Source organism: Halichoeres trimaculatus, unplaced genomic scaffold, assembly GCF_033239565.1.
Source record: "Halichoeres trimaculatus isolate MK-OKI-2021-1 unplaced genomic scaffold, fHalTri1.1 fHalTri1_scaffold_18, whole genome shotgun sequence".
NCBI lineage: Eukaryota > Metazoa > Chordata > Actinopteri > Labriformes > Labridae > Halichoeres > Halichoeres trimaculatus.
This window is the reverse complement of record NW_027437196.1, coordinates 20,164,114-20,175,604: the sequence shown is the minus strand read 5'-3', so window position 1 is coordinate 20,175,604 and position 11,491 is coordinate 20,164,114. Positions and strand designations below refer to the sequence as shown.

Genomic DNA, 11,491 nt, shown 5'->3' with positions numbered 1-11,491 from the left:
GACAAGTAAAGCACGAGTACCAAAGCTCTATGAGACCATGGTTTGTGCGGTGTCTTACAGATTGTCTTTACACTTGAAGTGTAAACACCAGTGATGAACATGGGTTAAGTCAACAAAATTATAGCTTCAGTTAAAACCGGTGCGCCTCTCATCTTTCTCCGCGCATGCGCATAATGTCGTCCCAGCCACAGGAGTCGGGTAGAGTGAACGCTCTTGTCCATGTTTGCTCTCTTCGGTAGAATCAACAGCTGGGTGGAACTCCGACTAGAAAAAAGTTGCTTCTATGACATTTTCCGCAGTGATGGCAGAGTGACCGAGAGGAGAGTTAGCCGTAGTTTAAAGAGTTAATACTCCCCGCCGTGACATGGATTTTAACGTGAAACGGTTAGCCGCGGACGCCGGTACTTTCTTGAGCCGCGCTGTGCAGGTAAATATAACCGTTTAGCTCGTTGGTGGGCTTGTTGCTACTAGCTATTAGCTCCTGTGCTAAACACATACGGTACTCATATTTGTAGCGTTAGCTTGCTAATTAGCATCAAAGAGAAAGTTCAGTATCATCAATAGATCGCGTTTCAGGAGTAGTTTCAAGTATATACCATAACAGATTAGTCTTCATCAAAGTCATGAAATGATAAAATGAGAGTAAAATATTCTTTAAAGCAGGCCTCGGGCACATCAAACCTTCCGCCCATTTAGCCAACGGACAGCTTCCATCAAACACGCCTTTATGACACATCAGCACCATTTAACACCTCGTATCCTCCAGCTAACAGAGTTTATGATCTAATGTCTGACTTTCAGTTCACAGAGGAGAAACTGGGTCAGGCTGAGAAGACAGAGTTGGATGCTCACCTGGAAAACCTCCTGATCCGAGCAGAGAACACGAAGCAATGGACGGAGAGAGTGATGAAGCAGACAGAGGTGTTACTACAGCCCAACCCGAGTAAGACAACACACCTGAGCAGGAGAGTATGACAGAAAGACAGAGTCAGATGAAAACAGTGTCTGGAACTGTTGAATTTGGAAAAAGTAGGGCTTTGCTTTGGATGGAGCAAGGATAAATAATCACAGATCACACAGCCGAAAATGCTTACATTTACTCTCAAACACATTATGCCATGTTATATGTTCAGTTTCCTTTAATTCTGTCGAAAATTGCAGGGAATAACCTCGCTCACAGTAACACAATACATCAGGATGTTGAATGTGTTCTTCAGTTTCCTCAGCGCTGCCTGTCTGTGTCTGTTGACTGACACTGAACCCACCCTAAGTTATTACTAAACCACATTAAAGGCCTGTTAGCTTAATGTCTCTTAATTTACTTCATTCATCTGCAAATTATTATGATTAAAACGGCACTTAACTACATTAGTAAATTCCTTTTCATGGTGATCAACCTGCAGGCCTTTTTGAGATGTTATCTCACAGCTTCACTATTGAGTATCTGTGATCTGTTGTTAGACACTCGTCAGTCTGTTGGATGTCTGTGAACTCTGTAAGCTCAGCTGTGTGTCCTCCTCAGCTCACACCATGATGCCAGAGTGCTTTTACATACACACACACACACACACACACACACACACACACACAGCTGTGTACACTCTTTGAAACAGTGTTAGAGATGGTAGAGTGGATCTGTTCAGCATACCTCAGATATGCTGCCTGTAATTTTCCATCATGTGATGAGGTAACATGAAACTGATTAAATAAAGTGAGGGTTTGATTTCGCTCATCATCCAATGAAAGCTTCTCGTTCATAAATGTCTGTCCTGTGTTCGGCTCCATCTCTGGAGTCTTATGACACTGTAATTGAGTTTTCTTGTTGGATTAATCTGCAGACGTCCGGTTAGAAGAGTTTGTGTATGAGAAGCTGGAGAAAAAAGCCCCTACGCGGATGAACAACCATGAGCTGCTGGGACAGTCCATGATTGAGTCAGGGAACGACTTTGGACCTGGGACTGCATACGGTGAGTGAAACCTTGTGGCATGAAATACTAACACATGAATGAACGTTCAGCACACTGAAATACTCTGTCTGCAGTTTATCAGGGAGTTTACGGTTTGACAAGCACTGTTACCCCTACATCAGTCCTTTATGACATACATGGCAAGACTCCAGTTCAATTAAAGTACTTCATATTTTGTGAGAGCAGTTAGCTAAATGGACATTAAACCTCTTACACATGGTCAAACAACCATCCAATGTCAGCCAGCACTCAATCATCAGCTGCTGTCCAATCCCAGCCCCCCTAACCTGCATCAGACAAGACAGAGGTCTGAGGTCACAGTTTAGGTGTCCTTTTTGGAAAAACAGAAAAACATTGATATCTTCCATAATGACAGTTTAAATGGAACTACAGATTATTACATTTTTCTTGCTGTTCACACCTTAGACCCTGCCCACTGAGATTTTGAGCTGTGAGCTGAATTTGTTGTCCACCTGAATTTAAAAACAGATTTATTCATCAGCCTGCAGTGAACAGTCCTCCCGAGAGGAGGAGGAGGTAGTGCACTGGTACAGTGAAAACAAATAAAGAAAAAATAAATGCCTTCAGATGGTGAAGCCCTAAAAACAAGACTAAGTAAAGTCAGTGTTCGGATGAAGACCGTTGGTCAGGATAGTTTGTTGGTTCCTCTCAGACTCAGGTCCAATAACACTAGGAATGGGTACCTTTCACATTTGAAACGATACGGTACTGATACTCGGTACCTGGTAATCAGTATGGGTACCAAAAGGTACCAGATTTTGGTACTTTTTTGTGTTTATGTGGTAAAAAATGTCAATTTGTTTAATAATCAAATATACCTTTTTCAATTAACATATTTATTCTTCAATATATAACCTGCAGCTGTTTCCTGTCACTGTAGGTGAAAATTCAAATGTTTGAAAGCTTTTAGCTCCTCATGTGAGAGTGAATGTTTTCTGACTCCTCTGGAGTTTACCTGATAACCGTGTGTTTGTCCCCTGTTCACACCCACCCGTACGCTACAGACACTCTGCCCAGGTAATTTCAGGACACTCAGGCCCCAATATTTTCAGAGACTTGTTGTTCACCCACTCACCTCACAGCAGCAGGTTTTCAGACTCAGGAGCATAAAATATCAGTTTGCTCACAGTTAGAGTTTTCTGTGATGCAAACACAGAAACAGTTCATAACAGTGATTTACTGTTTATATTACCACATTATGTATATAAAGATGTTTCCACAACACAGATACAGCTGCAGAAACAAAACAAACTGAATCATCACCACACACACACACACACACACACACACACACACACACACACACACACACACACACACACACACACACACACACACACACACACACACACTTGTTCGCTCTCTCTCGCTCTCTCTCAGTGTGGACATGCTAAAACCTGCTGTGTTCACACATCAGCCTCACACAGACACACTGCATTGAGCAGGAAACATCCGGAGAAAGTGAGGCTGCAAAGCATGACCGAGTGTGTTTCTGGCCAGAGTATTCAATGTTCGATGATTGTGTTTAATCTCGTTCTGACACAGAGACCCTAAAGTTCAACTTCAGGCTCCACGACAGGTAAAAACATAAAAAGCTAATGCTATTTCAGACAGATCATGAAGATCTGGGTCAAGGGGGCGCAGTGTATCAGTTTGCTGTGTTCATGTATTTCTACAGTTTGTCCACTGTGGGTTCAGAGCTGAAAGTGTGAGTTTGTGATGGTGCTGCAGTAGCTCATAAAAACATCTCCACCTCCCTGATCTTTCCAGGTCCTGAAACAGTTTTTCCAACCTGCATTTTTAGATCTATGAACGGTCTTTAAGGTCACTACAGTCTGAGCTCTTTGAAGCTCATGCTGTGTTTGTGCTCTTCACAGGAAATGCTTTGACCAAATGTGGAGAGACGCAGAAACAGATTGGAGGGGCAGAGAGAGAGCTGATCCAAAGTGCTGCCATCAACTTCCTCACACCTTTAAGGAACTTTCTAGAAGGAGACTTCAAAACCATCCAGGTGAGTCAGACCATTGCGTCATTACCAAGACTATGCTAGAGCTCTTAATGTTAATGATGTGTAGCTTTGATCCCAGAGAGTGTGGGAGGGGTCTACATGAGTGAGGCCTGTCGTTTTAAAATCTGGAGATCAGAATCATTTAGTCTCTGTCCTCAGTTCAGTTTAAGGTGCTGATAATGGTTTCAAAACTGGACTGTTAAAAGGAAACACAGAAACTGGTCCAAATAATCTCATCACAGGATTTCTCACAAGCATGAGCTCCAGTGTCTCTTGTGTGTGGTCTCATTGGTTTATGGTGCAGGGTCTCCATCTTTTAGGTGACCTCATTATTTTTTGATGTCATTCAAAATCAAAAATCCAGTTTCTCAAACTCACCAATATACTAAATTTTTGTGTCAAAGTTAACTACTGTTTTATTCTGACTATGCTCAGACTCCGGTTCAGGTCCTAGATCAACAAAAGGAAACCACTCAGACACAGATTATTGTGCATCTGCTTTAATCCTAAATAAACATGGTGGGCTAGCTTTGGTTCATGTAGGATATTTTAACACGCATTACATCATTTTTCTTATCCTAGCTGTTTCAAATTACAGTTCATTCTTAAGTAATAATTATTAATAATGTGCTTCCTGATGACTGTTGTCCTGCAGTTTCTTGTAACACCATTAAAGCAAAGCAGTCACACCTCTCTTTATCAACAACTCACTTACTACTTACTAAATGACCTCAAAAAGACCTGTTTAAAGTCTGTTTACAACATTTTCTTCTGCAACAAATACACACTTAGTACGTTTACCTGCTGCTTCAGAAATCAGTCTGTGAGCTCAGTCTGAGCAAGATCAGACTATTGAAATGCATGGAAACAGATTAGCCGGACTAAGCATAGCTCAGTTGACACACCTGGATAATGTGATTGCTGTCGGGCTATGGTTGGGTTGGATTTGACAGGACTCGGCAGGTCTCAGTGTTCAGCCTGAAGAGAACACACTATTGCTCATATTTACATAGAAACACAAAGAGCTACAGCTGCTTCTGTCTTAGCCGTTGTCTTTAGAATGTTGCTTCATCTTCAGGTAAACTGAAACTAGTTTGATACACCCACAGCTTTGCTTGTCAAAAAAGGCACAGCGCCACCTATCAAAGTGGAGTGAGACGTTGTCGGCCAGAAGTCCATTTCTCTTTCCTGCATGTTGACACGGACAAGACTAGATCCCCTGCTGTGACTTAATGTTCGAGCTGTGACTGCTGTTTGCATGTAAACGTAATGACTGTTGCAAAAGCCGTATTTTTACCACAGGAGGTGACAATGCTCATGGGAAATGTAGTCTTCTCTCCAGACAAAAAGTACTGGTTTCATCCAGAGGGGTCAACACAACACAAGACCCAGATTTAGGCTGATCATAGACCTGATCACTGATAATTGATTAATATCACACTGTGATGCTGATGAGTAAGTGTCTGTTTATGGAGATGATTTTACATGCATCATTAAACACAAACACATGGTTCCTCTATAAACCCTCCATCACAGTAAATCCTCCCATCAGCTGATCTTTCTCTCTGTTTATGTTTCTGTGTTCAGAAGGAACGAAAGCTGCTGCAGGTCAAGCGTCTGGACCTGGATGCTGCCAAAACTCGTCTAAAAAAAGCACGTATGGCTGACGCCAGAGCTGCAGTAAGTTAAAATACACACACACACACACACACACACACACACACACACACACACACACACACACACACACACACAGAGTTCATATTTGATGTGTGGGGATGTTTCTGGGTTATTTTAAAGCTGAATAATAAAAACAAATGTTTTTTTCTGAAATGACTGCAGCTTCCTGTCAACTTGTCAGGGCGTATCCCTGTCTCCCTCTCATGCCATCATGACTGACACACACACACACACACACACACACACACACACACACACACACACACACACACACACACACACACACACACACACACACACACACACACACACACACACACATACTAAGTTACACAACATGAAGCTGACCATTTTATCTCCTGTGACTCACACACTCACATGATGACTAGGGATGGGAAGTTCACACTTCCCTTTTCTATGAAGCTGCTGTCGATAGCTTTTGTTTTGAATTCTGAACTTTTTCCCTCCTTCCCTCGATGTTTTGGGTCTGAACCTAAACTCAGTTTGTGTAGGATCATTACAGTTCTTAGAGCATTCAGGACGTTTGATATATAGGAGCTAACTGTCTCATCTGGGTATAGTGTAAAAAGTTTAAAGCCGTGATGAACACTGTGATGACTTAATTCATTTAAACAAGCAGCTCAGAGAGTCAAACGAAAACAGAATTGCTGTTAAAATGAATTCTAAGTTTAGTACTTAGGAGAAGTGAAACAGTCTGACTCTTATAATAATCACGTCCTTAAGTTCTCAGTAGAGAGGAGGAGATGTGTGAATCCCTCTGCTCATCTCATCCATCGGTGTGTCAGGATGAACATCCATCAGATATGGACTCAAAGCTGCTCACAAACTTAAGAATCAGCAGTGACGCAGAATCTGAGTCTGTGTTTAGAGCATCAACAGTGATTTAATCTATTTAAAGCTCCTGTGAGGTGAAGTTTTTTTTTTATCTGGTTATAAAACTGACTGGACTGACACTGAAGCCTCTTTAAGAGCATCAGAAACAAGACTGATGACAGTTTCCAGCCTCAATGTCAGAGACCTGCAGAAGTCTTTGTGTCTGTGGTTCTGCTGTTGATGGGTCTATGGTTCAGGAACGTGAGCATGTTTTATTTATTTCATGTCTCCTGACTGCCAAGTAAAGTGTTCTTATTTAGGTCAGACACTTGAAAAGAAACATGATAGCTAAAAGGTTTAGTAAGTTTCAGTGTCTTTATAATTCAAAGGAAAATAAGTTCACACTTATTTTGAATAAAGCACTCGTGTTTAGACTTAGGAGGAGTTAAGCAGTCAGTATTTGGATGTTTTAACAGCTTTATTTTTTAATCACAGCTCTGTGTGTCTCTCTGTACTATGACAGCTACCAGCTTCCCCACCTCCTTCCCCACCTTCAACAGAGATTTGTTCATGTTAAGTCTCTCCCTTACAAACACACATAAACAGCCACCCACCCACACTCTCTGTCAGTGTACGTCTGTTGTGTGTTCTCTGCTCAAGCAGCAGCTGTAGCTCTAACTTGTGTGTCACTGTTTTTAAAACACAAAGCAGCAGATGTGAGCGGAGGAAGTGACAGAGGTGAGTGGAATGTTGGAGCGGCCATCTTTGGATTATACACACATCACACAGTGTCCTGGTAGTGTGGTGTCAGCAGCTGTTGTGGTGCCTCATGGAAATCTTCAGGACGAATGAAATCAAAATCCTGTGTGATCTGCACCTTTCTATTTCTCCTGTGTCTGTGTGTATGTGTCTGTGTGTATGTATGTGTCTGTGGTTATGAAGGAAGTGTCCCTCTCTGTCCATCTCATCAGTTTGTTTATCCATTTTGTTTACTGTTGTGCCGCAGCCATTGTTCCCCAGCTCTCAGTCTGAAAAGTTTGGCTCGATGTGAGGAACAGGAAACATTTCCATCAGGACACAAACATCACAGTCACATGTTCAGAGTGTGTCCTTTCTCTGCTCTCTGTGTCACACACACACAAATAAGTGTGTGCTTTAGTCTGCATCCTGTTCACATCTTTCACTTTTTATGGTGTGTTAACTTTCACTTTAAACATCATATGATTGTTGAACCAAAGTGTGTCAAACTTCAGAAATACCTGCTACAGGACAATTAGCTTCATGGGAGCTATTTGCTAGGTCCCCCTTCTGTCAAGGTTAGAAAAGAAAAGTAACTTAACTCAGTGTGGTTCAGTCTCTGATTAGAAACATTTCATTCTCCTTAGTTTAAGACGACTCTGTGTGATGAAATGCTCTGTTTGAACTGCTCTCTGTCTCTGTCCTCAGGCCGAGCAGGAGTTGAGGATGACCCAGAGTGAGTTTGACCGTCAGGCGGAGATCACCAGGCTGCTGCTGGAGGGCGTCAGCAGCACACATGTATGTCACACACACAGAGATAATTATTGATAATCTATATGTATTTATTTTTTAATGCAGAGCTTTATTTGAAGGACAGTATTGCAGACGAAGTTGCATCCTCACTGAGGAGGCTCTGATAACACAAAGTCCTACATTTCCCATAATGCAACTCTGAAGCATCCTCGTCTTTCCGCTCCAAACTGCAACAGAATTCCAGTTCTTCTCTCTATGATGTTTATAAGTTTTCACAGTAACTTCCTGTACCTAAAATCTGTGCTGGGCTGACAGGTTTCAAACCGGTCCAAACCTGATAAATAAAAGAGCTGATTTTGTTTCTTTTGCCATTTTCTGCTCAGTTTCTGAACAAACCTGATGGAATGTTGGCATGTGCAAAGTTAATTATCTCTGTGTTGTCCTGTTCACCTTAAGGCTCATCACCTGCGCTGTCTGAACGACTTTGTGGAAGCTCAGACGACGTACTATGCTCAGTGTTACCAGTACATGGTGGACCTTCAGAAACAGCTGGGCAGGTGAGACCCTCCCCTGATCCTCATCAGCTTCACAGTTAATGTATATAAAGAACAGCTGTTATTTAAGACAGACTGCTGAGGTTCTCACTGCTCTCTGAGGAAGCAGAGGAAACATTTGTTCTTACACTTCTAAACAGGAAATGACCTATAGGTCACAGAAAGGTCAGGTGTCTCTGACTAACACAGAGGTGTCGTACTAACTTGGCTCTCTCTCTTCCTCAAGTTTCCCCTCATCCTTCTCCAACAACAACCAGTCGTCAGTGTCTGGCGGAGCCAGCATCTCTGTCCCCACCATCCCAGTGTCAGCCTCTCTGCCTAGCGTCTCTGGGGGTCGAGGTAGCTCCACAGGAACCTCTGGAGGATTCAACGAGCTGAGGAGGTCCAACGGCAGCCGCAAAGCTCGAGTGCTGTATGATTACGACGCAGCGAGCAGCAGCGAGCTCTCCCTGCTGGCTGATGAGGTGAGCAAACAAAACCCTGTGTCTGTTTTGACTCCAGATCACCTCTGTTCTCACTCACGTAGACACCAAAGGTTAAAATAGGTTTGGATTTGCCATTATAGTTTAGTTTTAGTTAATTTTGACATTTTTTTTCCATTACAGTTTAGTTTTAATTAGTTTTAGAGCGGGCATCTAGTATTTATTTAGTTTTAATTTTTGCAACAAGACTTAGTTTTAGTTTAGTTTTAGTTTAGTTTTAGTTTTTTCATACCTTATTAACCAGGTGCAGGATTCAAAAAGGTCAGAGTAAATATTTTCCAGTTCAACATAGTGCTCACTGCTCAGTCAATGCTGATACTGAAATGTTGGCTGCTGCCTTAAACACAAGAAAATAATATAAACTTAGTATAAAAAATATAAACATAAATTTTATAAAATAATGTTAACATGAATAAAATAAAAATAATAAAAACATAAATTATATAAAACAATAAAATATGAGCTTTAATAATTAGAAACTTGGACTCTGTAACAATAAAGTCAGACTCACATGAAATTAAACTATTACAGATGCTCTCTATGTTTCGTCACAGCACAGCGCACAGCCAGTCAGTGCAGTAAGCAAGCACGTCCCAGTATGTCACTGTGATGGTGCCGTACGGCGCTGACAACTGCTGAAAACTGTCGTAAAATTGGTTGGGAAAATGAGTCTGATTAATTTAAATCCTAAAGGCTATTAATATTGTCAAAAAACTATAACAAAGGACATTTTGTCTGTCATTTTAGTTAGTTTCAGTTAGTTTTGTGAACACAAGATACAGTTTTAGTTTACTTATCGTTTTTGTTTTCTTTTCTAGTTTTTATTAGTTAGAGTTAACTACAATGTATTTTAAATTTTGGTTTTCATTTTTAGTTTTGTTTTGGTTAACTATTATAACCTTGGTAGACACTTACATCTAATCTGTTTTCAGTGTGCCCTGATCTCTGTGTTTAAAATCCATACAGCTAAGTTAACATTAACCTGTACATGGGTGATGAAATAATCCCACTTCAGTCCTGTAATTCCCCCTCCAGCTCCTGCATGCAATCCCCTGCTCACTCTCCCATGTTCCCACTCTGTCCACTGTCCTGTCCTCTACATAAAAAGGTGTAAAAGCCCAAAATGTGTAACTAAAAAGAAGAAGTGTCTGGGTATTAACTGTGCGTGGTTGTGTGTGTGTCCTCAGGTGATCACAGTGAGCTGTGTTCCTGGTATGGACTCAGACTGGCTGATGGGACAGAGAGAAACCCAGAAAGGAAAGGTCCCCATCACTTACCTGGAGCTGCTCAACTGAGACATGCAGCTCCTCCTCCACCCTCACCCCCCTCCCCCAGCCCCCCAGTAGCACCCCTCCTCCCTCCCTCTCTCTGTCCCTGGTGTGATCTCATATTTATATATTGTTACAGGGACAGGCCTCAGTTTGACTCTGAGTCAGAGCTGAGTGGACAGGAACCCCCCACCCCGTGTATCTGCAGTACATTTCTAAACCCAGCTCCCTGCCTCTGTGTCTGATGCCATGTAACCTGCCTTTGTGCCGAGACGTCTCCCAAACTGTAACTTTTTGTAAACTCTGACACTTGTTTACATTTCTGTGACGGCGAGCGCTGAGGAGAGGGTTTTTTTCACCGTCTTTAACGACGACTTAGCTCATAATGTTTTGATAAAGCAGAGCTGCTGTTGGTTTTACAGAGAAGCAGCTGTTTTTTCTTTTTAAACAGAATCATTTGAATCATACTCTCAGCTTTATTCAGCCTCACTCTGACGCTTTTCAGTTTTTTTATTGATGATTTTTCAAAATGAAACATCTAAAAGTGCCTCTGGATCCAAACAGCAGTATTTTATCTCAGTGTTCAATTGCTTTTAGATTGAAGCCATGATATTTTAGTTTAATTTATCAAACCAGCAGACACCATCAGATGTTAAACATGAGCATATGCTTAAAAAAAACAGTCTGTGGTTAAAAGAAGAAAAAAGGCTTTAAAGCAAAATGTTTAAATTTAATCTCTTTGGACAGATTGCCCCTGAGTCTGCATTTCAACATTAAAAGATAAAGTAAGTGTAGCAAAATGTGGGAGATGAGTTTTATAATTTCATTGCTTATTTTTGTCTGTGTGACTGTTTGCAAACTGTTGTAAAATAAATATACAGTATGATGCATTAAAGTCAAAAAGCATCTCTGTGTCCCTGAGACTCATTCTTCATGTTCTATGTTGATATTTCACTTTTTTCACCACTAGAGGGCACAACATGATCGATGATAGAGTTTCTTGGCAAATGCAGATGTTTGAAGAATTACGTGGCAAAATGAAACAAGACAGAGAAAAATCATGTGAATCAGAAATGGGATTTATGATTCCCCGTCACAGACACACCTGTCACAAACACAGGTGTGAAGATTTTATTTATCTTTGTGTAGAATTTACATGTAATGTGACTTCTTTCTGCTTTTAACA

At 41.3% G+C, this 11,491-nt stretch overlaps 1 protein-coding gene across 1 annotated transcript; it reads left to right on the top strand.

Moving 5' to 3' along the window:
• Nucleotides 1–228: 228 nt before the first annotated feature.
• On the top strand, nt 229–11,211 carry sh3glb1a (SH3-domain GRB2-like endophilin B1a). Its single transcript, XM_074693896.1, has 9 exons — nt 229–427; nt 802–943; nt 1,839–1,967; nt 3,866–3,999; nt 5,584–5,676; nt 7,957–8,046; nt 8,458–8,558; nt 8,782–9,019; nt 10,225–11,211. Exons 1-9 carry the CDS (start codon nt 365–367, stop codon nt 10,330–10,332), a joined length of 1,098 nt encoding a protein of 365 aa, XP_074549997.1. The 5' UTR covers nt 229–364; the 3' UTR covers nt 10,333–11,211.
• Nucleotides 11,212–11,491: the final 280 nt, after the last annotated feature.

Coding starts and splice junctions, on each gene's coding strand:
- sh3glb1a (XM_074693896.1), top strand. CDS start 365: ATGGATTTTAACGTGAAACGGTTAGCCGCGGACGCCGGTACTTTCTTG. Junction 428..801: donor TCTTGAGCCGCGCTGTGCAG/GTAAATATAACC, acceptor TCTGACTTTCAG/TTCACAGAGGAGAAACTGGG. Junction 4,000..5,583: donor GAGACTTCAAAACCATCCAG/GTGAGTCAGACC, acceptor TTCTGTGTTCAG/AAGGAACGAAAGCTGCTGCA.